Below are 26,724 nucleotides of genomic sequence, written 5' to 3'. Positions count from 1 at the left end.
GGCATACGACCAGGGTTTATTCAGCTAGCTTTATGCTCTACCCTGAGAAGTTGTCCAGATGTTACATCATTCCCCTGCCCCCATACATTATTCCAAAAAACCTGGAGTTTTTCCAGAACTCTCTATCTTGCGTTTTGGCTCGGCTTGTGTTTAATATTAATGTAGTTGTGAGTGAAAAGTACCTTGATTGTGACTTTGATATGACCATGAGCACCGCTTAATCTTGGCGGGGGGGGTGAGGGCATTTTTCTTGCTTGAAGTTTCATTTTTTTTTCTACACCACTACCACCTGAGGAGCTATACATCGTACCTATCCCTAATGCTGTCTGGAAATTGTCCTCCATTAAATTGGATAGCATTTTTTTAATTTAATATTTGGGTCTAATTGAAACTGAAGTTTTTATTGAAAAATGTAACCTTCGTGACATCAATTTTAAAAAAAGGTAAAAAGAAATGATCTGCTTGCATGTTTCGCAATAAGCACACTGTAGGCGAAGCATTCGTATTGGTGAAGCGTACTGCAGTATGAATTTCCATGGCTTTTCCATTAGCAGAGCTCCACCAGAGCTCTACATTACAGCTCCGCCAGAGCCCTCTGAGGTACTGCAGCTGTCCAACGTGTGTGTGTGTGTGTGTGTGTGTGTGTGTGTGTGTGTGTGCGTGCCTCAGAGCTCTGAACCAGTGCAGCGTGGAGGTGTTTAAAAAGCTCGGCACACTGTACGCGGAGGTGAGCGCGCACGAACGCTCCCTGGACTTCCTGATCGACCTGCTGTGCAAGGACCAGCTGGATGAGACCGCGAACACGGAGCCGCTCGCTAAGGCCATTAAGTACTACCAGGTACCGAACACTCCCTGAATGCACCGAGGCAGCACTGAACGCACATAAAATACCAGATCTCTTAAATACCCAGAACTCACAGCACCGAGGATCTTCGTGTATTAACACTTGCTGCACGGTACTGAACGCATACTGAACGCCACTGGAACACTTGGCAGTTTGCGAAGGCAGATTGAACAGGGCACGTACAGAACACTGACGACATCACATTCTGAATGTTCATCACAGTAAACGGAATATACTGAACACCGGCCAAAACATGGGCGCTGAGTACTGGGGGACGTTGCAAAGGTTATTGAGCGTTACTGTGTACTTGCATACATCAAACATGAACCAAACCCATACTGAGCAGGATCATGTGTGTGTATGCCTGTGGTAGAACATCGGAATGTGAACCTCAGTTTACACACTTGCTGTTTAAATGTACAGGGTATGAGATTGGATGTGACACACACAACCTTGTAAGTATCCAGCTCTTTTAGCCAACATGAGTCTCTCTTTCCCGCGATTTAACAAGAAAGGTCTCAAACTCCATTTCGTTGCGCTATTGCTAATTAACGTAATGTATCGTTTCCAATATAAAATTTGAAGAATACAAAATGTAGTGGTTGGTATAAAGGATGGCCAGGAGAAAAAGGAAATGGTTAGAAAATGAGGCCAAACAGAGAGAAGTGTCTTGATTGTTTTAATAAGATGCCGATTTTTCTTGGTTTCACTTGGATAGTTCATAGTTTTACTGCTATAAAATGAAAGTAGCCTATTTAAAAAAGGCTACGGTTCATTTTCAATTCTAATTATTCAAATTCTGAAAATTGGTGTAAATCACTTTCAAAATTATGAACATAACTGTTCCTAACAACTGCAATTTCTAGCGTGTTCATACTGTATTTCTGAGGTTCTACTGTGTATTTACAAACATGCATATTTTTAAATGTACATGTATATAGCCCTGCACATGCAATTACACCAAACTGCTCATAATTTTCCCTAAAAAGATAAAATACCCTCTGGCCACCAGAGGCAGGTTCCATCTAAGCAGGAGCTAATTGTCGACATGGCACCGACGATACATTTCAACCCAAAGCTGAATTTATTTTCCTTCCCGTACGTGTTCTGCACCTTTGTGTATTATAATGTCTTTCTGTAGCCGTTTTAGTACCTCGGACCAAAGAAAACTTCCTTGACTGCCTGAGCCATCTGGCGCTTGTGACACACAAGCGCGCTGTAACGTAATGTCCGCCGTGCGAGCATTAAATGGCCGAGATTCACCTAGCCCTGTTCAGACTAAACAGTCGCGGGCTCCGAAGTGCCAGCAAACGACGACTGAAGACTCGCCTCTTCAGGCTGCACCTCTCCCCATCCCTCCCTACCCCCCTGTAAATGACTGTAAGCTTAGGGTTGCAACTAGGCAGCTGTTTCGTAGGTGACTTAGGTGCATTAACTGTCTTAACTACTGCTTGTATTTTTTCCATAGATTGCGTTGTTGCCGTTCTCGTTGTGTTGGTGTTAATCAGTTTAACCTTCAGGGTCCAAGTTGAACTATGCGGTTGTTCCCTGCACTTGGACCGGTACTTCTCTCTAGGGTTTTCGTCATACTTGTTCCTGGTTATGGTTATACACTTTGTTGTACGTCGCTCTGGATAAGAGCGTCTGGCAAATGCCTGTAATGTAATGTAATGTAATGTAAACGGTGTCGAAGGGAGCCCTCAGCCAGCGGGGTTAGCGGCAGCCTCATCTAGCCGCCGAAGCTCTGAGGCGCAAAAAAATGTGGCAGGGAGGTAGAGGAGAACTCCTTAGCCGGGACGACTTAATGGGGACAGGCCCAAAAATAAGGAAACGCTGGAGCGCACGCAGCTCAGAGCGAAAAGACGCTGTTTAATGAACAGGGGGAGGCTGGACCTGACGTTCAGGGAGGCTTCTTTTCACGAGGTGTAGCAATGGGTTAAAGGTGCCGACGGCACACTCCGCGTTCCCCGACGACACCGCTGCACGCCCTGGTCCTTTACGCAAAGTCGCCATTCGGCAAATACGCTTGGGCCCAGATGCTGCCCCATTTTCTTGCCTCCCTAAGAAACTGTCAGGGGGGCATATGAGCGTGTATGTTAGTCTCAGAACGCATGAACCATATTACAGTTCATTTCCTAGTCTTTCCCCCCCCCCCCCCCCTTCTGTTGCCACTGGAACATTCTCCATTTCGTAATATGCATTGTAATATTTTGTCAGCTGAGTTCACAACGTGTCACTGCAAAGGCGTTTTTCAAATCTGCGCTTGAAAGCGAGTTCCTTCTCCTTTCGACATATTTTTACCTTGACACCAAAATGCAGCCTTGAAGCATGAAATATTTCTACAGAAATGTGAACTTTGCCACAATCCAGTTTAGACGTGAAAAATTCCACTTTAGGAATGTAATGGGAAATTGCGCTCTTTGTCGACGGATGCATTCTAGTTAGGGGCCTGAACTCGTCAGCTATGGCAGGAATGCTTCATTTGCATTAAAACGCTTTGGTTTTCTGTCTAAGAACAGAAGCCCATTGAATGTGGTTAGGGTTCTCCAGTTATCTGTGAAGAAGCATAGTTACGGGTATTTAAAAGCATGAAAAGTGAAAAGTACAAGAGGTGCTATTTAATGTTAGTGCTGGAATTCCTTCAAACACTCAACATTTGACTCTGGTATTTTTATTCAGTATAAGTATTCTTATACTTGGAAAATCCTTTTCCATTTGGTTGAGTGGCTGCTTGTGTACTGTCTGTCCTCTCTGTAAGTGCAGTAAGTCGATGTGCAAAATTCTGCTCAGTTGGCTGACTTCTTCAGCTGTTATGCAGCATTGTAAATAGAGCGCAGACACATCAATCTGCAACGGTGCTTGTTAGGGATGAGCTACAGGGGCAGAGGTCGCCAGGTGTCCCCGCGCTGGCTCCCAAGCAGCACCCTGGGGGGAAATGGCGCATCATTCCGCCTCGTTAGACTCACCCGGGGTTCAAACAAAACGGGCTTGGCCACGCGGACTCGGTTCCAGGGACCCGTCGCGCATCCTTTACGCGTCTTTGGATCAACCGAGGTCATTGAAAATGCGAACGCCGCCGCGGTCTCGCCCGCAGGCTAATTTTAACTGAATCCCAGGTTTAGCTCGTCGCTGTTTGCACTGCCCCCCCCCCCCCCCCCCCCCCCCCCGCCGTCCTGGGGCGGCTGCTTGTTCCAGAAGCCAGGTGTCCTCGCCGTCGACACAAAGCACCCCCTGTGTGACCGTCGCTGGCTCCCGTTCAATTAGCGCAGCAAAGGGGGGGCACTGTTCTAAGAGACCGGCCTCACATGTTTATCAGCAATGCTGGCCTGATTTACGAGCGGCGCTTTGAATAAACATGTCCACACACATACGCAATGTGGCCTTCGAGGGCAGTAAATGGCACAAATTGGCTCGAGATCAATTATCAATCTCTTCGCACAACGATGGGTTTCCTGTTTACAAACAGAGGAGAGTGCGAGTACCACTTCTGAATAATTTTATCATCAATAAGAGCACAGTAAAAGCTTTGGTGAAATAAAAGATTTGTATAGAGCCAGTTGTGTTCTTCTTGAAGGGAGAGAAAATAAATGGTATGACAGCAATTGCAGTTATGACAATGAATGCCGCTTTGTAGCATTTTTTTGATGAAATGGCTATATTAACATAAATAAAAGGATCACTTTAGGATAATTTGCAGTCTGATCTAAGCTAAAGCACTCTAAATATTGTCATTGAAGTTACATAGACTGCATGAGCTTTTCCCCTGTGACATTGACATTTCAAGAGAACCAATCTATGGGGAATTGCATTTTCAATCCTACGGAAAACTAGAAAAATGTCGCCAATTCAGAGGACTAGTTTTGAACCGATCTGGATCGACTCACTGGGTCTGATTTGCTGTGGGCTGCGCAGTGGGGGCCGTTCATTGACTGATTTGTCTCCTTGCTCCACAGCACCTGTACAGCATCCACCTGGCAGAGCAGCCAGAGGACTGCGCTCTCCAACTGGCAGACCACATACGGGTACCAGCTACTCTCTAACACAGCTAAAACCTCACAGGAACGTCAGCTTAAACTTCTCAGCACTTCTGATTTGTTCAATTTCTGTGGGATTTTACTACAGCCAAATACTATTATTATGTATATTATGATGTGATATTATGTAACTTTTTCTAGGATATATTTCAAGTATAGATCTTAGATGGCTGAGTTCAGTTTAATTTGACTTTAATATGGCCCCCACCCTGGGGCACTGTTTTCCCTGATAGTTTACCCAGAGTGCCGTGGACTGCATAAGGGTGGAGGCGGGCCGTGTGGAGGCGTTCCTACAGGAAGAAACGGACCTCGCCCTTCTCCTTAAGGAGGTGGGCACTTCCTGCTCCGACATCCGACAGTTTTGCAAGAAGATCCGTAACAGGTTGCCTGGAACTGACATACCTGGCGTCCCAGCAGCCCTGCACTTTGGCCCGCCGGTACGTGTGCACGCATGTGTCAGAGGTTATAAAAGGTATTGTTTCTTATTCTTATGTCATTTAAGTGATATTCATATCCAGAGTTTTGACATTATGTGTGTATAATACTCTTGAACCCATCCACCTAGCAGTTGCTTCAGGTAGATATTGAAAGTTGGTATTCATCACAAACGCACACAGATAAGTGTTTCACTCGAGCGTGACGGGTCCTGAGGGGATCGGGTTGACCAGGTTGTATGTAGGTGTGGTGGTGGGCGTGGGCGCGTGGGGAGGCGGGGCTGAGAACAGCGTGACTGACGCGCCGATGGCCGGGGGCAGGTGTCGGAGTCTCTGGAGGAGAGCAGGAGGCACCTGAGCAGGGTGGTGGAGCTGCTGAAGCAGGTGGCGACCGCCGGCTCTCAGATGGTCGTACCACTCGCCGAGCAGGGGGGTCTCTCCGCCCAGAAACTGGAGGACCTGGCCTTCGAAGCAGCTCAGCAGGTGTGTGTGTGTGTGCGTTTGAATGAAAGAGAGAGTGTGAGCGGTTTTCTGTGTGTGAGAATATGTAGGTTTGTCTGTTTTAGGCATGCATGCTACATGTGTGTATGACATCAAACACACCAAGGATTTTTTGCCAACAAAATGGCAGTTTTATAGGTCAGGTCACATTTTATGCCAGAATAGTGGTGCACAGGACAGTGGCAAGGATGTGTAGACCTACATTGGTGAATTAAAGCGTAAAAATGGGCATAATTGCTTATGCTACCACTAGTTTTCATACCCATTCAGTTGACTAGTCAGTCCACTTGGTTTGGTCTTTACTTTGCTCCATTGTTTTGCCCAGACATGATAAAGTAATCTATCTGTGAAATATAAAACTTTTTTTATGCTCTGTGTGATCAGCCTTCCCATGATCAGTTTTTCTATCCACGCCAGTGTTGTACAAATCCAGATCAATTCATGAGGTTCAATAACATGCCTTTGAGGCAGCAGCAGCAGAAAGAGCACCTTCCAATATACAGTAGTCGGCTGGGTTGGTTGAAGCGCCTTCCATATTTGAGCGATGTCTTAGGATACATGGCAATGCAGTGAATTGCCCATCTTAATGGATAAAACGTAAGAAAATCCTTTGTAGAGTAGGTCATGCCTTCCTACCTGTGCGTTTGTGACCTCCTCCTTTAACATCCCTCCACGGCCCCTCCAGGTCTACAGTTCTCCAGACGTCAGCCCCCTGGAGCGTCTGCGGCAGTCCTGCCGCACGGTCACCGCCACCATGAGCAAGATGGCCGCCGCAATGCAGGAGGGCGAGTACGACGCAGAGAGAACCATGAGCGCGGTGAGGCTTGTGTGGGCCACTGGTCTATAATCAACCGGCAGAGTGCTGTGCATTTCCTCATTATTGCTAAAGTGACGGTTCACGTTCTGTCTTTCTTTTGATGTTTTATATTTTTTTTAGTTCTTAAAGTACCCCTCCAGATGTATTTTAAAACCTTAAAAAATGGGAGTGAGGATTAAGTAAAATATGTTTACTTTTCTGAATCCAGCAGTTTTAACCACCAACACCCTCATTTGACGTCCGGCACTCTGAATCGTGGACACACATGCACCAACAATTAAAACCACTCACTTACCCAACATGTAAAATATATGTAGTCAATTTAATTGAATTATTATCAAAGATTTCAATTATGAATTAAATTGCCAAATTTGTTGGTAGGCAGAGCAGAGAAACCTGTCAGGGCAACCTTTATCAAAATGTACAGCTCACTAACAGATTAAAATTACCTAAACCTAACGACTAGATATGACAATTGAATGATAATTTGTTTAATATGGTTCTCCACCAAGAAATGTTCAATAAACTACTGAAAATGGCTTAGTGGCATCTCTACACCTTTACCATCATTGAGGATGCCATAATCTAAGAATATGTAAATTGGCAACTGCAATCACAAATAAAAGATGGCCTGGGTCAGTCACAAACACACAAACAGAGATGTATAAAAAAACAAGGAAGAAACACCTTTACAAATTCCTTATGACTGACGCTTCGTAAAGAAAGGAGTGCCATTTATAAATTAGAAAGACATGGCAAATCTATTGATAGACATAAAATGGAACGACAGCTTTTGGCTTTAAGCATTTTTAAAAAACATATTGGAAGCATTGCCATGTGGTTTTAATAGATTATAGACCCACTGCTAATCAGAATAGAAAAGAGGGGAACACTCAGGTTTCAGACTTAAATCCAAATTGCGTTATCTCCCCAGGTTTGTAGATACAAAGGCAGAACCTTTTCCAATGTTCTAATCTTTAAGGGGGGACCTTGTTTTTTGCTTCTAATACATTACATTACATTACAGGCATTTTTAGCAGACGCTCTTATCCAGAGCGACTTACACAACTTTTAATAGGCATTAATTCAAATGAATTTACTTTTCCATCAGCTTTTTAACTTGTGCCTCCCCTCCTCTCTCCATATGGCAACAGTGCCTTGGGGTTTTTTTAAATTTAGTTTGACTATAATATGATAATTATTCTGATTTGGGAAGGGGGGTAATTCTCAGCACCGTGTCAGCAGCGCTGGGTCGCCTCCGGCTGAGTCGTGTCTCTCCCTCCGCCCCCACACAGAACCCCCCTCCCGTGGAGCTGAGGGCGGCCGCCGTGCGGGCGGAGATCACGGACGCGGCGGGCCTGGGGCTGAAGCTGGAGGACCGGGAGACGGACATCAGAGAGCTGAAGAAGTCCCTCAAGATGAAGGTGTGCGCTGGAGACATGGCTCTCAGGCAGTGTCCTGATCTCCAGCCTCTCCTTGCAGTCCAGGGCTGGAGTCTGGATAGCATTTCGACTGCTAGCGTTAGCTGCTCTTACTTCTGGAGATGTTGGGGGTGCTCTTCCCCTAGTCACCCCCAGGTTACAGTGAATGGCAGCTGCCCCACCACTCCAACAGTCTCATTCTCGGACACCGAGCTGTTTGCTTACCGTCCGATTAAATTATTTGCAAAAAAAGGCGATGAGTTTTCATTTCAGTTTTGTTTTATGGAATAAGGATCTGGTGTGAAAAAGGATGTGCCTATGCTTTATGATGTCCATTTTTTTAAGCACACTTATACTTGTGGATTTGTGTCTTTGAAGTAGCCCTGTGTTTTGGTTTCTTAAAATGTTGTCATCTCAAAGGAAACAGGAAAACGGGTAGGGAGCATTCCCTTGGAATATCGTTTTTTGTTTTTTTTTGTCAGTGAATCATGGGTGAATGGTTCATTCTAAATTGGTACTGAAATAAATAAAAACCCAGCTCACAAGGCTACAGCTCCAGCAGCATTTGCAGAACCGTCGTGGTGTTATCAGCCCATTTTGCAGTGAAGCTATGAAGTCTAGTCCGTCAGAAGAATGATACTTACATTGTACAATATTTTCACTTGTGAAAAAAACGCGCATGTACACGCACGCCCTTATGCTTTATCTCACACAGGTCATGGCTTTAGGAGAGGCGAATGTTCGCCTCAGCCTGCTGGAGAAGAAACTAGACACTGCGTCCAAGGACGCTGACGAGCGGGTGGAGAGGATCCAGACCAAACTAGACGAGTCGCAGAGCCTTCTCAAGAAAAAGGAGAAGTAAGAGTAGAAGGGCAAGGAGGGGGGTATGTTGGAAGGGGGGGGGTGTGAAGATGAATCTGATAAAAGACAGAAGGATGATGGGAAACATGCCAAATAATGTTTCAGCCATGTGCGATTTGCTTAAATTCTAGCTCACAAGGTCTATGTCAAAACCACAACCCCGCAAACAAATCGAGAACAGTCAAAACTGCAACTTATACATCTAACTTGTTCACACAAATGACTGCCACTCTTACAACTAGTGTGATTAAGAAAGGTTTCCTTAAACTGAGCCTCTTACCTGAGTTTATGGCTGTTTATGTTTGGCTTTCCTGCAAAATATTTGCATCAAGTCTGTTGAGTCAAAATTTACTAGTGTTTGTTTTTCACTGTATACCTCTGTCCGTGTTCATGTTTAATGGTTTGTGTGTGTGTGTGTGTGTGTGTAATCCTGTTTTAATCACAGGGAGCTGGAGGAAACCATGGACGCCCTGCAGGCTGACATTGACCAGCTGGAGTCCGAGAAGGAAGAACTGAAGCAGCGTCTTAGCAACCAGACCAAGTTGACCATTGAGGGCCTGCGAGCAACACCACCGACCAGCTTTGCGTCTGTCTCCATGACCGCAGCTGGAGGTGCGTTCCGTCTCCTTTGCCCCGCCCCCACACACAAATGCAAAAATTCCAGTCTCCTCTCTAGCACACTCATTAAGAAGCAAACCCCCCCTGTATGCAGGTTGTATAGCATCTTAAGCTGATTAGATACAGGATTTTTAGGATGTATATTCCAGGTTGCACACTGAACATCCTCAACAGAATTCTTGAAGTGTGTAACTCCTTCACCGTTTAACACGAGTTACTATAATTGTGCAATACTTACATCTACAGTACAAATACAGCCAAATGACTACACCGTGGTATACAATCAACAATTCTGGAAATGTTGTTCAACAAGTGGATTTTCCCATCAATGTCCTTAGGCTCTATGAAAAGAAGAGAGTGTTGCTAGTATTTGAATTGATAACCTCAATATTCCAGTGGCATGTAACCATGCCTCTCTGCTAATCACAAGCAGAAATTTTATTTGTGAAATATGGTGAAGTAGCCAAACAACAGTCTCGTAATGTTCATGAGCCAATCTCAGTTTGACTTGCTGGAAAAAAAAAAAAATTGTCCTGCGAGCTGATAGATAATGTTTTCTCAGGGAGCAGCTTGCAGTCTTTTTTTTTTTTCCCTGCAAGAACTGTGTTTGGTCAGCATGAACTGTGTTTGGTTAGCATAAACTGTTTGGTTAGCATGAGAATGAGATTCAGAGCCTGAAAGTGTGTGTCTCGTGCCAAAAGCCTGAGAGTTGGCAACCCTGGTTAAACAGGCCTCCAGATGATCAGGCTGCAGCTCCTAGATTCTTTAAGCTGCAGCTCCTAGATTCTGGTTCTGCGATTGACGTGGAAAATCTCCAAGGTCGTTCTTAGATGAGTTGTCTGCTGGCTTTGTTTTGTTAAGTCTGTTTGTTGTTGAACTTGGTTGCATCTCACATCTGCCGTGTCTTTCTTTCCATTCTATTGTATGACATTCCCCATTCTGGGCCAACTTGAATGTATAACCAGCCCTCTAGCCTGGCGGATCCATATGTGGTGTCTGCCTTCACAGTAGAGCCAGTGTTATCTGGCTGAAGCCCCTGCTGTCCAGTGAGCATATATTAAAATCTCAAAGTGATGTAAACATGAAACATTTTTCTTCATGCATATGTGGCATCCTATTTAATTCTTAGAATTAAAATCCTTTAATTTTTCCAAATTATACACCAATATATATTTTATTTTCCTCCAGTTTTTCTCCAGTACGCAGTCATAAGTGATTTCCCATTCCATCAGTGAAAAGATGCCTTTCTGTATGAGAGATGACAGGTAGTCATGGGCCTTCACATTGCAGCTGAGCTGCTTAGCCATTGGGTCAGAATTAGTTCAGATTGCAGGTTCCTGATCAACCAGAGGTGGCGATCTTGCACAGTGAGATGGTTACAAACAGTACAGACCATTGGGTGCAGTGCCACAGGGCTAATAGCCATGGTAGGCTCTGGCACAGTTAAGATCAGCCTTCATATTATGGGACTACTAAATCACTGCTCTGTGAGCTAGTTTCTTTGGCAGAATGCACCACTTGTCAGTCCCATAAATCTCCTTCAAGGCTGCTTATTTCATCATAGATCCTGATTGATTTTGAATAACTACTACTCCCAAGTTTTTTTTTCAAATTGAACCCCTTCTAATTTTGCTCCATAAAACACCCCTGCCTTATTTTCATTTCACACATGCAGAACTAAATTAAACTGTACTGAATGTCATACACAAGGTCTCTTACCACTTCCGGGTTCAAGTCTTCTTGGATTAATGTAGTAGATTTCAAAACGGTTCACTAAACTCTGGGGCTTTCTGTCATTGTTTTACCATTAAGGGGTCTGCAGTTGTCAAAATTTGGTCTTGAGATCACAATGATGCAAGACGGATTTGAGAAGGATCATTGTTACGAACCCAGGGATGTCTTGGGGTAAAATGGGGTGAACGTAAAATGAAAGAAACTGGTGGAATTGGCTGAAAGGATTGAAAGGGTAGGAATAAACAACACACAATGGTATGAAGTGAATAAGGTGCGCTTTTAATATTGTGCAAGTGGTGTGCAGTGCATTTGCGATTTTTGTACAGAATGTGAAACGAGGGTGAAGTGAATGGAGGCAGGTGAGTGGAGAAAGTGGACTTCCAATGCGGAACTCTCTCTTCAAGTTGCCTCTCAGGAGTCAGAAAGGCCCGCACATGAGTATATCAGGGAGATGCATTATCTGTGAGTATGATGGGAAGAGTGGCTTAGCCGCTCTTACTCTAGTGAAAGCGAGCTACCCCTTTTCCCCTTTGTGCAGCAGTGTAGCGCAGTGGGTAAGGAACTGGGCATGTAACCGAAAGGTCATAGGTTCGATTCCTGGATAGGACACTGCCGTTGTACTGAGCAAGGTACTTAACCTGAATTGCTTCAGTATGTATCCAGCTGTATAAATGGATGCAATGTAAAATGCTATGCTAAAAAAGTTGTGTAAGTCGCTCTGGATACAAGCATCTGCTGAATGCCTGTAATGTAATGTTTCCGGTATCAGATTTGTACATTTCACCGCTTTTTACAGAACGTAATGGGTTGTTTTTTGGATGCTAATGAATAGTGGATATTGCTCTAATTCTGCTTTGCACCTGTTTTTTCATGTTTTCCTCTGTACATCTATGGGCATTTATCCAATTGAGCAAAATACTGCTTTTGTAAGCGGGCTCCACACTTCACTGCCATGTAGCGCAATTGGCCAATTTGAATATTTTGAGACAAGTCCAAATTAGTTTATCTATTTGAATCGGCCTCTTAATGCCAGAGAACATGGATACTCAAATCTGGTCCTCAAATCTAAATCCGGCCTTGGTTTTCTTTTCCCTCCAGTAATTAACTGAACAATTAGTGCTACTGATTGGCCAGACTGTGTGCACACCTGACTCTCAGTAAAAGGGAGGGTGGAAAACCAGCAGTTCTTGGATCCTAGGGCCATTTGTGTTTTGAGTAACAGGGCCATAGAATGTCCCGCGTTCTTTCTCAAGCTAATTATCTGTGTGTATGGATTTCTCTCTTCTGTTACCTCCTCCAGGTGGCGATGCTGAGCCCAACACGGGTGGTTGCTCTGGGCCCCCACAGGTCATCGACTCTCCTCTCCTGTTGCAGCAGATCAGTACCCAGCGTCTTGCCCTTAAACAGCTGAAGAATGAGATCTACCGCCTAAAGGTGCGTGTGCGTGTATATGCATGCATACAGGCATACGCAAATTTCTATGTCGCTGTAAGCGTACAAATGTATACCAGCACATGCATGCATTTATGCCAGAGGTGGGCAACGAGGGCCGTGTCTGTTTCAAGTTTTCATGCCAACTCCTAGGCTCATTTTCTTAATTAGCTCTAACGTTTACATGCGCCACCTGACATTTTAGCTACATTATTACCTCACAAACACATGACTGGCAGCTGAAGACTGTCCTGTGTGTCTGTATCACAACGTTTTACTGTGATCTCATTTACGAGTGAACCAGTGTTGGTGTATTCAGCCAGGGTAATGGGTGGAAACAAAAACCTGTATACAGACCGGCCCTCCAGGACTGGAATTGCCCACCCCTGAATTATGCAAACAAAGAGTATACTGCTAGCATAATGTCACAGGGTTCCAATTTGTCATTTAGCAGAAAGTAAGAGAAGCATCGGTATACACTTCCCCTCCTTTTACAGGAATCAGCCAGAGAACACGTTGAAAGAGATTAATTTAGTGGGAGCACAGAAAGGGTCGAGGTGTCCAAAAATAACCAGAAGGAATAAAAAGGAATAAAAACCCCAAGAGGCAGAACGTCGGAGGGAAATCAGTTTCGAAGGGAAGCAAAGAGGCTTGGATGCAGTGAATAGCCGGAGGAGGTTGTGCATGCTATGCCGCAGTCCCACTCTTCAGGCAGGCTGTAGCTGTGACGGTACATGACTCCATTACAAAAACAGCTGGCCAGTGTAAATTTGGAGACATTGTAAGCGATAGCGGATGAAAAGTTTACAGACTTTGAGCAGTAACGTGGGCCTCCAGCAAGAATAATATATGCTAGTTAGGAAAGATCTTTTTTGAGCATCGCGGCCACTGCGTTCTGGCTTTGGCGCAATTACTCCCACCGAAAGAGGAACTCCAGATACCTCCACCCTCACATTCCTCCGCAGAGTGAGGTCACCAGGGGAGTGTGTCTGTCTGTCAGAACAGCCCTGGATAATTATGACCTAATTGCCTTGCTCCGGGAGGTTCCTGGCCACAGGATTGGCAAGGTTTACTGGGCCCTTAAGTTTCGCCCCTGAAGAGATCTACAATCAAGGGCTCCATTTGGTCTATTAAATCACAGCTGGAGGATCGGCCTTGGCTTTTTTGTTTGTTTTTTTTTTTTCTTTTTTACTTTTTCCCCGCTTTTGACAATCGGCAGATATGCTCAGCTAACATTGCCGGCAGCCAGCATTCAGCTGAAGTAAAAACCGGTCTTCCGTGAGATCAGAGAACAGTCACACTTTCAGAGATCAATCTTTCCAGTTTCTCAGTGCGCAGCTAGGCTGCATTTCTGGGGCATCACTTTTGGTCATGAACAAAATATTTTTAAAGACACATAAAGGGGGATAACCCATAACAAAGCAAATTAGCTCTAGTAATGATGCGTATTATCGGCAGTTGTATAACAATCGTGCAAACCTTAAGTAAATCGATTTACTGGTACTGATAGAGGGTCTTGCTTAACTAGTTTCCTCAGTAAATATGAAGATGGGATGTACATATGGACAGTAGCCAGGCAGGTAATGTAGTGCACTCTGGATAAAGCTCTTCTAAGCCTGTAAGTAGTGTTATGAAATATGTGGTGCTGTGCCCCTTCCACCCTCCCAGGCTGAGAAGATGAATGCCCAGTTGGCATCCCTGCCCCCGCTGCACGTGACCAAGCTGCCTGTCGTGGGCGGCCCCAGGTCGGAGGTGCCCTCCAGCGCCCTCTACCACAAAACCAACCAAATGCTGAAAACCCTGCTGGGGATGAGTGCCAAGATGAAGGTGGTGGACATCACCCAGAGATCACCAGGTCGGTGCTGAGGACATGCCTGCTGCACACACCACTCTTGGATGTCTCTTCTCATCAGTTGGTTCAGGATGTTATATATACAGCATTATCCTGGTGTGTCCGACTAGTGACTTTACATTCTTCTGTCTTACAGTGAGCCCTAAAACGCAACTCCTGAAGCAAACTGCCTACCTGCATTCCCTTAGCGTCATGCTGGACAGACTAAAGGTAACCGTCATTCTGTTTCTACACATCTTTTTTCCCCTTTTTCCTTTGTTCCAGTTTTCATCTCTGCAACATCCTTCATAAACCTGGGAGAAAACAGAACAGTTCTTCTGCTTGTCGCCATTTCTCTTCCATCCGCAGCCAATAAAACTGCGCTCCACAGTCATAATTTCATCTGAGCACGTGCAGGTAGACTGCAGGTGTCTCACTTTTCATCAGGTGCTCCTGCACAGTGGAGCCAACCCTAGCGATGGAAGCCATATCTTCCTGGGAAACGCTACAGCTAATTACACTTTGCCCTGTGTGGCTGCTAGCTGCAGTCAACACAGGCACAGTCAGGACTTGAACCAGACTAGGGTCTGTCACAGCACTGAGAGCTAGTCCCCTAGCAGGACACACCAATCAAGAGCCTCATTCCATATGAATTTGTTTTTTTGGCAGACCTCCTTTATTTGTAGATTGCCATAGTAGTTTTTGCTCCTCAGCAGTGCAGAATCAATTTTCATGTTCACAAAAATAGGGAGTTTAATGTTCATGGAATGCCTACACAATCAAATTGCCAACATGCCAATGTTCTGCTCGGCATTGGAATTTTCCCATTCACTGTTGAACAATGAAATTCCAACTGACTACCCTTTATTTATTTTTTTGTGCTTAAAAAACATACAGGCATGTGGCCTATACTCAAAAAATGGATATTTCACATTCCTATTAAGATACCATGCCTTTGTAGGCTAACACATATTACAAAAGGACTGTTTCCTTTAAAAATGATCTTAAGTGGCAAACCTCATTAATGTTAGGGCTTAGTTGTGATAGTGAGCTAAAGATCGCAAATTTAAATTCTTGCTCTTTTTTTTTTTTTCCTGAAATCATGTCTGGCATGTAGCTCACTGTACAAGAGGACATGCATGTATGCGCACACACATCTATGACACTACCACAAAGAAATCTGAGCCCTATGATTCCAAACTCTCTCTCACAAAGGCTTAACATTCCAGTGCAAGGATGTTAAGGATGATCTCCAAATCAACTGAACTAGATTTAGTTCCACACTTTGGGCCTGGTGGTACAGACGTTTGGAGACAAGTTATTCCTTCTTTTAGTTATTTATGTGCTTCTCTTCAGCAATCTTAGATCAGTTCCCTTCTCAGCCTTTAATCATGACTTTTGAGTCATGTAACTCCCCCCTCCCCGGCCAGAGCAGTGGCACTATAAAGCATTTTCATTGGAATTCAGTGACTAACCATTAGTGGTACAGTCTTTTAAATTTATTTTTCTTTTAAAACAACACGCTTTAAAACTGTAAAAATGAAAGTCTTTCCACGTGACTTGTTTCACTGCTGGATGGTTATTACCCTCTGGCGTGGCATGTGAATGCCAAATACGTGTCTGATTGCCACCAAGGTAAGCGTTTTGAAAGCAACTGTGTGGTGGCTGGCTAACTAAAGACGTTGGCCTTGGCAACAGGTTTAGTCCCTCTATTTGACTGAGCCCTTTTCTTTGCCTTGTTCATATCAGCTGGCCCTGAGTGACATGTAACAAGTAACAATGATGAATTGCACTGCTGTTACAAGTAAACCACAGTATTTGAATGAAAGAATGACTCCGTTCGCGTCAATGGAAATAAAGTTCAATTTGTCAGCCATAACCAGCTTCCTTCTAAGCTGTAAATGAATTGCATTTGACTGTGCTCATGGCTGTCTATACTATGTTCTGACGCTGATTTGGATGTGGAAATCTGGCTTGGTCGTGATGTTATGTATTATCTGACTTGGCTCTTCTGAGTGGTCTACCTCAGAGGTGAACTAATAAATTGGATAACAATAATTTAGGAGGAAACTCCCAATACCTTTAAGTTACCTTTAAGGTTTGTTTTAATCAGTAGAATTCATTATAATTATTAGCATAAGACAAAACATTTATTTACGAAAAACTTCCCAGGGTTTTCAGAAGAATATTAGGCTTGATCACAATGCTTGTCTCATACTTCCAACTTTGATTTGTAGTTTTTAAAATCAGTCTGACGCTGAAGAAAATCCCCATTTTTAATTTAACCTTTATTTTGGTTAAATACGTCCCTTGAGATAGGGGAAAAAAAAGACTTTCAAGTGAGCCCTGCCACAGACGGCTGCCATAATAATTAAAAGGCGGTACGCAAGGAATTGCACAATTCACAGACCTGGTAAAATCAATTACAATCTTAATTTAACGGATTAAGCATATCGAATTTTAAAGAGCTTTGGATGTTATTCCAAGTCCAAGAAACTCACCTGAATACAGAGGCAGTCTCTGCTGTTCACCTTTCCTGGGCTTCTCTCCAGCAAAGGCGTTCTGGTTTACGTTTCTCCTAGACTTATTTACTAGATAGTCTCTCTTATGGACAAGGGCAAGGTCCTAGGATGAGCAGGAAGTGGCCTGCCATTCGTCATTTTTGGTCAGCTCTGGCGTCGCAGAAGTCCGAAATCAGTGAATTTCTTTCACAGAAATCAGTGAGGGGGCTTCACGTAAGTCAAGTTAGGTTGGGGGGTTTTGTTCACCATCTTTCCCACAATTGAGGCGATGTTATCTGATGTCACATTCTCAAAGGTTAAATAGACTATCTCCAGTTCCTGTCTACCGATGGCATAAGGTTATTTTAGAATATTCCACAGATCGCTCAACGGCTAATGCACACTGTGATTTTCAATACAGAATTGTTTGCTTGGCACTAATAAATAAAAAGCATACAATCTTTAAGTCTCTGTGAACATATGGCACATAAACAAATTAGGACCGTACACTGGGGTGGAACGTAATTGTGTAATTATTTTGGATGGGGGCGAAACTGCAAATTAATTAGACAAATGGACCAAAAATCTTTTTATTTATTTTTTCGATTGTTTTGTTTGTTTATTTTTTAATTAGCGCAAACACATTTCCAATAAACGGAAGTCCCTAAGGGCTCTGAACAAAGACAAACTCTCCAACCCAAATAATTAGTGTTCAATCAACAATGCAATTGAACTTAATTAACCGGGAGCTCAATTGATAAGAAGCGTGCGCGCACAGGGGCGCACCAAGGCAGGGGAAATGTTGCCGACTGCTCTCAACAGCCCACGTTTCCATTAGAATGTCACGGCGAATTTATTTCAGCGCATTACAAATGGCAACCTTTACTTTCGCATCCACAAAGGCCGATGTTTCTTTTACACCCGCCGAGACCGCGGTTTCCTAAGTGCAATTTTTCAGGAAAAAGAGAGAGCAAAAGGCTGTGAAATTTGGCTCGCTCCAAAGGGTGTTTTCAGTGGGGCGTGCGGTTCAAACGCAGACGATATAGCTCTCACGCAACGGTGTGTTGACAAAGGGGCAGCACAGGAAAAGGGGATGTCGGCACAGCGGGAACTGGTATTTATTCAAAAACCTTTTTTCCATGTTCCATTTGTGTGAAAGACACTCAGCCTCAGCTTTCTATCACCTCTGCTTTGTATTCAGTGCGGGGGTGGAGGGAGTGGGCTCACAGTGCAGTGGGCTCACAGTATATGGCCAGGGTGTCGAACATCAGTCCTGCAGGGCTGCAGTGTCTGTTGGGTTTTCGGTACCATCACTGAAATCACAAGTGATTAAAAGTCAATGATTGGCTACAGAGTCCAAACTTCTTGTTCTCAAGGGCTTGATTGGCTGCTGATTGAAAGGAAACCACACATCCCTGCAGACACTGTGGCCCTCCAGGTCTGGAGTTTGACACTCCTGGTGTAGGGTTTCGGGGGCTGTGGTGTGTAATGTATATGATCCAGGGAGATGTTTATAGAGCAGTGGGTTTATTGTGAGAGGGGGAGTAGTGGCTCCAGCTGAGCTGAGGGCGTATGGGGAGACTGCAGGAGAGTGTGAGCCTCAAATTGAAAACTATAAATGAGCTCTTCTCACTCACTTTTCTCTATATTTCTGGCCCTATAAATCCCCCTTCAGTATATTTAAACCTCTACCTCTGCTCTCCCACCAATCAATCCCCCCTTAAATTTTCTGTCTTTTCCTTTTTTTTCCCTCCCTTTTTCATTATCGTTACCCCTGTCTCCCCCCACCCCCCATCCCCATCCCCCCAGGATAAAGTGGCAGAGCACGTCCTGACCCAGCGCCCTGGAGCACGCACCTCCTCGGAGTTTGGCATGTTCCCCTCCCCCTCTTTTATTAAGGTAAGACACAGGACAGGTGTGTGCCAAGGTCACTCGCCTTCCCGTTTTCCTTTTGACTGCGCGAGTCAAGCCTTGGGATTTTGTTAGAGAGAACAGTCCACTGGCCTGTGTAGAAACTGGAATCCGTGGGGTTTTAGATCAGGAAGCTGCAAGTACAGTTCCAAGGTAAGAGACAGCCATTGTACTGTACTTTAAAAAATAATAATTGTAACCTGGACTGAAATGTACAGTATACTATGTAAGAGATATGTGACTCGGCATGGACAAGTATGTAATATTATTATTAGTATTACTATTATTACCAGTAGTGGACATACTACTACCAGGGCCGGCCCGTGGCATAAACGGTCTATGCGGTTGTTTAGGGCCACAACCGCTGGGGGGGGGGCCACACGATCCATTGTTTAACTTAGGTAAATAATGTTCTTTTCGCAATTACGTTATTCATCCCCTATCGCGGAACTAGCGGTACTAATTTTAAAAAGCGAAATCCCCCCCCCCCCCCCCCCCGGCTCGAACATAGGGCCGGCCCTGACTATTGCAATGATGAATCTTGCAAAAAAACATGTATATATTTAAACAAATTGCCTACAGTGGAACAGATCAACCAGTTAAAATAACTGCAACTCTTTGCAGATATTAAAATGTGATTCTACCAGAGTAAGAAGAAATTGTTTACTGAGAACCACTGTGTTTAGCTTTGTGCTAATAATGGTTCATAATCTCCATACTAAATTGATAAAAGTAGGCAACTTGGATATATATCATCCTATCCAGTCAACTCAACCCAACAAAACATGATTCAGGTAGACTGCTGGAAGTGATTCCAAGATTCAGGTAGACCATTGTAGGTGATTCCATGATTCAGGTAGTCTGTTGTAGGTGATGCTATTATTCAGGTAGACTGCTGTAGGTGATTCCATGATTTGGGTAGACCGCTCTGGGTGATTCCATGATACAGGTAGACTGCTGAGGCCTAACATAGGATTTAGGATTTGTTCACAATGCAGGTAGACTATGCTGCTGGGCTCTTGAATGCTGTAGAGCAGGGCTGCCCGACCCTGTTCCTGGAGAACTACCATCATGTAGGTTTTCATTTGAGCTGGTGAAGTTGAAGCGTTGTCAAGGTGTGTTTTGTTACAGTTGGAGTGAAAACTTACAGGATGATAGATCTCCAAGAACAGGGTTGGGCAGCCCTGCTGTAGAGTCAGTCTTGAGACTGGAGGTACTTTTAAAGCTCTGACAATCCGGAGATCCTCTTTCCTTGTCTTATCCCAGGCCAGAGAGGAGCACAAAGAGGAGGCGGTGCTGGTGGGGAAGGTCTTGATCCCCTGCGCCCCCGGGCAGGAGCACGTCCACCGCCTGGTCTTATCGCGGGAGAACCTCCACAGGGTGCACCGCCTTATGATGCCCTAAGTCCCGTCTCTCCCTCCTAAAAGCACAATCACAGCAATAGCCTCCTACGCCTCCATCTTTACCTGAATCCCACATACCAACGAGGAAGTCTTCAGGATGCAGCTCTCGCTTCATTTGGCTGCACAGTTATCGCCCCGGTATCTCGGACACATCGCCAGGGGAAGCCAGTTTATGAAAAATTCCCACATGAAGGCAGGCCTAAAACATCTGTGTTGGTTTGTGACATGATAACTGAACTGTTGGTGATTTAAATGGTGTTCACAAGGTTCAGACAGTCCAAAGGGTGGCTTTGAATGGTGTGGAAAAAATAATGAAATACAATCAATTAAAATGTATACAAATGACACATGTTGGTAACAGTTTACACCATGTTGTTCAGTAGGATTGAGTGAGGATTGTTGCTCAGTAAGATTACCCCCCCCCCCCCCCCAAAGTTTCTTGTGTATGGGCCACCACTATTAAATCCTCTCTTCCCCTCTACTAAGGTTTCTTCCTGTATGGTATGTTAATCTTTTTAATGTTTCCCATATGGGTTACCATTGTTAGACACATTTTTCAACAGTGTATGATGGGTCATATGTAATCTTGCAGACTTTAGGGACTGCTACACAAAAATGTTGCTCAGAAAAATACATCAAGTGTTTAGCAACCGCAATGCACAAACACAGAATAACAGTAAGTATGCATCTAATACCTTAAATGAGTGCATACCATTCCCTCCTAAGTGAATTCATGCATTAGCCTAAATATGTCCATGTTGTGAGTGAGGTACCAAGGGAATGCAATGCAAAGTTTTTTTAGTCTCGTTGCCTGATTTCCTGTCGTGTTTTTGTATCCTGGCATCTTTAAAAGTGCCGATGTCATCCTTTATAGATTTAAACCAGGAGACTGGTTTCTCCCATAATTTCTCTTTTTCATAAACAAATCCACAGCAATTCATTGGTAGGTTATATGCTACCGGTAGATACACGTCTGTGACTATGAAGACTGCCCCTTTGCTGGGAACTCATTGTGGATGGGGATGCTGCTGGGGGCAGGGCAATCCATTTGCCAATGTTATCCATTTACCAACATCTATTCAAACCAGTTCAGAGTGTGTATTCTAACCTTGAAAGCAATTGTACACGTTTCTGTCCTTTTCTATGATCACACTGTATTGTGTAAGGTAATATCAGGCCAAACGTATTGTACATGAATTTGATTTCCCTAAGCAAAGAGATCAATAAGACATTTCAGATAATAGAACAGTCTAACAACAAAATAGCCTTTCACTGCAGGCAAACTACCACATACATCTTTTGGATTATAGTAGGCATGTTAACACCAATTCATTGTATTCCCCTCTCCTTTCATCAATTGGTATACTAGAGCGTTTGTCAGGATTTCACCAAAGCTGGTAGGTAACTGCATTTATGTATTACATGTAAATGACAGCTGTGTTTTGGCCTGGTTGAGGTATAGAAGCTACCATAGTAAGTGTGCGTTGCCATTGCCTGCTTCAGGATTCATCTTCTGTGCCTTTAAGCATCCTGTACTTGTCTTGAAGCTCATGTTTGAGTGGGCTGCCATCTGAAGACATTTTTGCGCAGTGGTGGCAACCAATGAACTCGCACTGCGTAGGCTACATTTCGGCAATCTATACCATGCAAATGACTGGTAACAATACTTTTAATTCTATAATTGCTCCACATGAAAACTTCTCTAGCTTTTGATAACGCTGGATGTTTCCATGCAAACCAATGGTGAAACCTTTGCAGAGTTTCATGTGTTTAATGTGACTGAATAATAGTCGGAAGAGTCTGCCTTAAAGATGATACCAAAGCGTCTGGGTTAAGGGGGTGTGGAGTGAGTTGCAGCCCCTGTGTTGAAGCCCCTGCTGTGAATGGTATGTTCCACTGCTTAGAGCAGAGGTTGCAAACAGTTCTAGCTGATTCAACGTGTTGCAGTTATCCACATTGCTAGCTGGCCTGCAGACTCTGCTTCCAGGCAGAAAGCCGGGGGTCAGGGTTTGCAGGGTGAGACGATGGCTTGCACTGAAAATGTCGCTCTCCCCACAGTGCACTGCTGCCGGATACTTGTAACCCAGAGCACACGGCTTGGAATTAAGTTTTCCAAGCGACCACAGGTGTTCTTTGATTTATGGTGCCAATAAAAAGTCATTATCTTGTGCCGCAGAGGTGTCAAGACGACTGTTGCCGAATGCCTTTGCCGTCTTCATCTTTAAAAAAAAAAATAATTCCATTGAATTTGCTCATCTCCAGTTGATCTTGCAAGATGTTACTATATCATAAGTAAACCTTAAACCTCTTTACAGTTGGCCACATCTGTGAGTTACTGTTCTTTTCCTCAGTTCTGATGTTATTAAAGAAACTATGAGCAGATTTCTCCTCCTGCTCTTGTTCAGTTCTATTCAAATTGTGAATTCCTAGCTGGTGGCAAAAGCCGCAGTCCCATGCAAAGGATATCCTCTGAAGTCACCTGACTCGGCAGCACCAGCGATCCAGGTCAGTCATGCATAGACTATGCTCCCCTAAAATGTGGAGGCATATGTAAAAAAAAAAGGGCTGCGATTCCTACATGGATCACCCCATATGGATGTACATACCTTCACATTAAAGTGCAGACTGTCAGCTTTAACCTCATATTCATTGTTGCATTTCAAATCCAATGTGCTGGACTACACAGCCAAAACAACAAAATTGTGTCACTGTCCGAATACTCATGGATTGCACTACATACAAAAATTGCTCCCCAGTATGCTGCAATTGATTAGATTACAACACATAGCAAGCTGGATTTTTCTACAGTATGTGGAAAGCTTCAATAACACATTAAGTCCTGGATATATACTATTTTGAGGAAGGGTTCCTGTATGAGCCACTACTATAAGAATTATTTTCCCCACAGATTCTTATCCATACAGCCTACCATTCTTGGATGTATTTTTCAACCACATATGATATATATAATCTCACAGAATGTGGGAGCTGATGCACAAGTATTCACTCAGACTGCCAAACAAATCATGGTGAATTTACAGAACAACATCAGATCAAATAATATCTAGCAGCTAGTTTGCACGAAGAGCAAGTTAGTGTTACTAACTCTTCACAGTAAATTCATGAATTAACAAAGATATGTCCACTTACCGGGAGAACTTCTGGTCACACTATACAGTGATTCTTATAAAGGCTTTATATAGCATGCATAATGCCTTCATAAACATGATACAATGGCCTCATAAATCATACATAACCAAATGTCATGCTATATAAAAAATGGCATACCTTCTTATGTAATATGTTGTGCCAAATGTGATATAATCAACATTATCGCCTGGCTAATGAATAAACGTAATAAAAGGTGACATAAAACATGCTTATGTAGGGTGCTAGGCTAACTGCGACATAACTCATGATGCCACTTGATGTCATGGAACAATCAAAATCAACCCAAGTGAAGTTAGTCCCCTTAATTCCTGTTAGGTCACATTTGGTATAACTTTGCATAAGAAGCTGTTACATCACCCTTTATGAAAGGACATTTAGTTGTGCATGATTTCTGAAGCCATTATGTCATGTTTATGAAGCCATTATATGTGCTATACAAAGCCTTTATGAGAAATACTTAATTCAATGTATGAACAAATGACCTATGCATTAATGAATGAATGAATGAATTAATGAATACAGCCTTAGTTGAATTCATTTCTAGCTTGACAACAACTGAACATTGCATTCCTTGGGACTAGAAACTCAACCAGCTTACCCCCAAAGATCTCACATCCTGACTACAAAGAAGTGCACTGTAGGCAGACTGACTGCTCATTTCAGAAGCCCCCTCACTGCTTTAATAGGAAGAGTGCTAGTCGATAAACCCACAGGCTTTGAAATACCAGACACAGCATGTTTCCTTGTTGGGGGAAACGGGAATACCAATCACAAGATGGAGGTATGTAATATACAGTACCATCCAAGCATAAAACTGGAGGAGTGAAGGAGAGAGGGAGAGAGAGAGCAAGAGAAAAGAAACTCCATGAGGTGGATGCCTCTGTGCAGACACGAGTTCATCGAAGGAGAGGGCAACGTCAATTTTGATAATTCAAGCTTCTGGCTGGATAGCATTTTTAATCTCTCATGACTGCGTTATTGTTAGCTGTTCCCTGTAAATTAATTAACTTAATTCTTCTGAGTCTGAGCAAGGGCTTGCGTACTGGATCCAGAACTCTAATTTAATATAAATGACCTGCATGAATACTTCACTGATTCACAGCACCCAGAATCCTGCACCATAGAATGCATTTAACAGTGATAACCCTACAGGGAAGAAACCTTAACAGGTAATACACCCCAAGGGGGAGAAACCATAGGAAAAAAGTAATTTTACAGCATTATACCGGTGAACAGAGTCAGTGCAGGGGCTAGCATACCAAGTTCCTCACAGACAGATTAATGTCTATCTGTCATAATTGAATTTTCACTTTTCTACACTTTTGGAATGTTAAAATATAAATTTTTCAGCCATTTAAAACCCACATCCTGCTTATCAATAGCCAGGATCCTTTGCATGTTGTAGCTCAGGACAAAATAGCTAGAGGAAAAATCGCTAGTCTGGGAAATTTTGATAAAATAAGATTTAAGAGCTATTTTCAGTTCAATCATCTTTTTAGTCTGAGGTAACTTTAGGGACAGTTTCACATCTTGAATGCATTTAAAGACAGGTCACCTACACTAAAAAGGTACAGATGTCAACTGCTAATCCACATTACCTTTGGATGGTGCAATAAAATGTTATAATGCGTGTGCAAACGCATGGATCTGGTAACAAATCCAGAACGTGTTGACTAGACTGCAGCCCAACACACAATTGGCTCTAAAATCATGTGACATCGACCTCCATATGTTTTGGAGGAAAGCAAAAGCTTGTCTTTCCTCCCCAAAATCAATAGGGGAGGTTGTGGCAATAAGCACAAAGGAATACAATTGGGTGTTAAACTGAGAAGGAAAAAGGTGAAAAAAGAAAAAAAGTTGGAAAGCACTTTTACTTTTTTCTGGGAGATTTTTGTGGAGAAACACGGGGCTGCATTTTCAGGATAGAAAGGGGTCGACAAACACTGGCATAGATCTAAAACTGAGAAAAATCCACCTTTCAGAAGAGACGCGACCCAAAGCACAAGGCCAAAGCTACACTCGAATGACTAAACAAGAAGAAAGAGAATGTCCTAGAGTGGCCTGGAGCATGTCCAATAGAAAAGGCAGTAATATAAAAAAGGGAAATGTTCAAAAGAAACACAAGAATATTTCCATATCACTTTACTGTAAAAATCAATTTGGATAACAAATAGCAAATGAAAAATCCTGACTTAAGAGTTTTTTCATTAGTAAATGTACCTGCCTCTATCTTTGGTGAAACATTTTTTTGAAGGAAAATTAGTAAGATGTATAATTGTTTATACATGCACAATGCAAGATGTACAGAGTTGTCTGTATATGCAGAGTGTAAGTAGAGTTGTTTGTATATACACAGTGTAAAGTGTACAGATTGTACATGCAAAGTTTCATATGTACAGAGTTGCTAGTATATGCACAGTGTCAGGTGTACAGTTGTTTGTATATGCATTACAAGATGCACAGCTGTTTGTATATGTATAGTTCAAGACGTAGTGTTGTTTGTATACGCAGAGTGTAAGGTGTGCAGAATTGTTTGTATATGCACAGTGCAAGACTGCTACAGAACAATGAGCTTCCAATGCAAACACCACTGCAGAATTGAGCACTTTCAAGGTTGAAGGACCGGCACGGCCTCTGCAGTGGTTATGCATGTAGGGTTCCCATGGACCCTAAAAATTTCATTTGCCACCTGGAAAGTCCTGGAAGTGTCGTGAGGCAAAACGCCCCAAAATCATCGTTTCGCACCTGCGCACCCCTTCCGTTTCGGAGTATGAACATTGTCCCGCCGCCCTCCGGTGGCGAGGAGGCCCCGGGGTCCAATTATCAGGGCGAAATTAGCCGTTCCGTTGATTAATCCAGAATGCAGTAATTGCCGCGGCTGCCGGGTATGGAGCCGCTGAGGGGTGACGCACTAGCGGCACTAGTTAGCGCGCTCACCAGCCGGTGCCGCTACTCCTTCATTTTAATAGCTGCATTGGCGACTTCCACTGCATTGCTATTAAGGAAAGCGTGCCTCGTGGTTTTTTGTCCTGCCCCCCCACTCCCCCAGAACGCTTGGCTGTCCCAAAGTTCATAGCAACCCAACCTATCTGTTGTGTTATGAACAAATATGTTTTTTTTGTTTGTTACACTTCCACAGTGTACCTCGGGCTCTGTAAGTTGGTCATACAGCTTCCTTGATTATTGTCAGTAACAGAGACACGGGTGTCTTA

At 43.6% G+C, this 26,724-nt stretch overlaps 1 protein-coding gene across 2 annotated transcripts in view; it reads left to right on the top strand.

Annotated features, from left to right (window-relative positions):
• LOC118231047 (dynactin subunit 1-like) overlaps window positions 1-22,542 on the top strand; it is a 43,257-nt gene extending 20,715 nt beyond the window's left edge. For both annotated transcript variants that reach the window (XM_035424478.1, XM_035424479.1), the window contains 13 exons: window positions 670-838; window positions 4,798-4,866; window positions 5,112-5,315; window positions 5,634-5,795; window positions 6,499-6,630; window positions 7,926-8,054; window positions 8,767-8,909; window positions 9,358-9,524; window positions 12,565-12,698; window positions 14,364-14,550; window positions 14,684-14,757; window positions 18,837-18,926; window positions 20,205-22,542. In XM_035424478.1, the coding sequence (XP_035280369.1) occupies window positions 670-838; window positions 4,798-4,866; window positions 5,112-5,315; window positions 5,634-5,795; window positions 6,499-6,630; window positions 7,926-8,054; window positions 8,767-8,909; window positions 9,358-9,524; window positions 12,565-12,698; window positions 14,364-14,550; window positions 14,684-14,757; window positions 18,837-18,926; window positions 20,205-20,342 (1,798 nt within the window). In that variant the 3' untranslated portion in view covers window positions 20,343-22,542. The remainder of the gene's footprint in view (window positions 1-669; window positions 839-4,797; window positions 4,867-5,111; window positions 5,316-5,633; window positions 5,796-6,498; window positions 6,631-7,925; window positions 8,055-8,766; window positions 8,910-9,357; window positions 9,525-12,564; window positions 12,699-14,363; window positions 14,551-14,683; window positions 14,758-18,836; window positions 18,927-20,204) is intronic.
• Window positions 22,543-26,724: the final 4,182 nt, after the last annotated feature.

Source organism: Anguilla anguilla, chromosome 7 (genome assembly GCF_013347855.1).
Source record: "Anguilla anguilla isolate fAngAng1 chromosome 7, fAngAng1.pri, whole genome shotgun sequence".
In the NCBI taxonomy this organism is placed as follows: domain Eukaryota; kingdom Metazoa; phylum Chordata; class Actinopteri; order Anguilliformes; family Anguillidae; genus Anguilla; species Anguilla anguilla.
The sequence above is the reverse complement of the archived record's forward strand: the minus strand, read 5'-3'. Positions and strand labels throughout refer to the sequence as shown.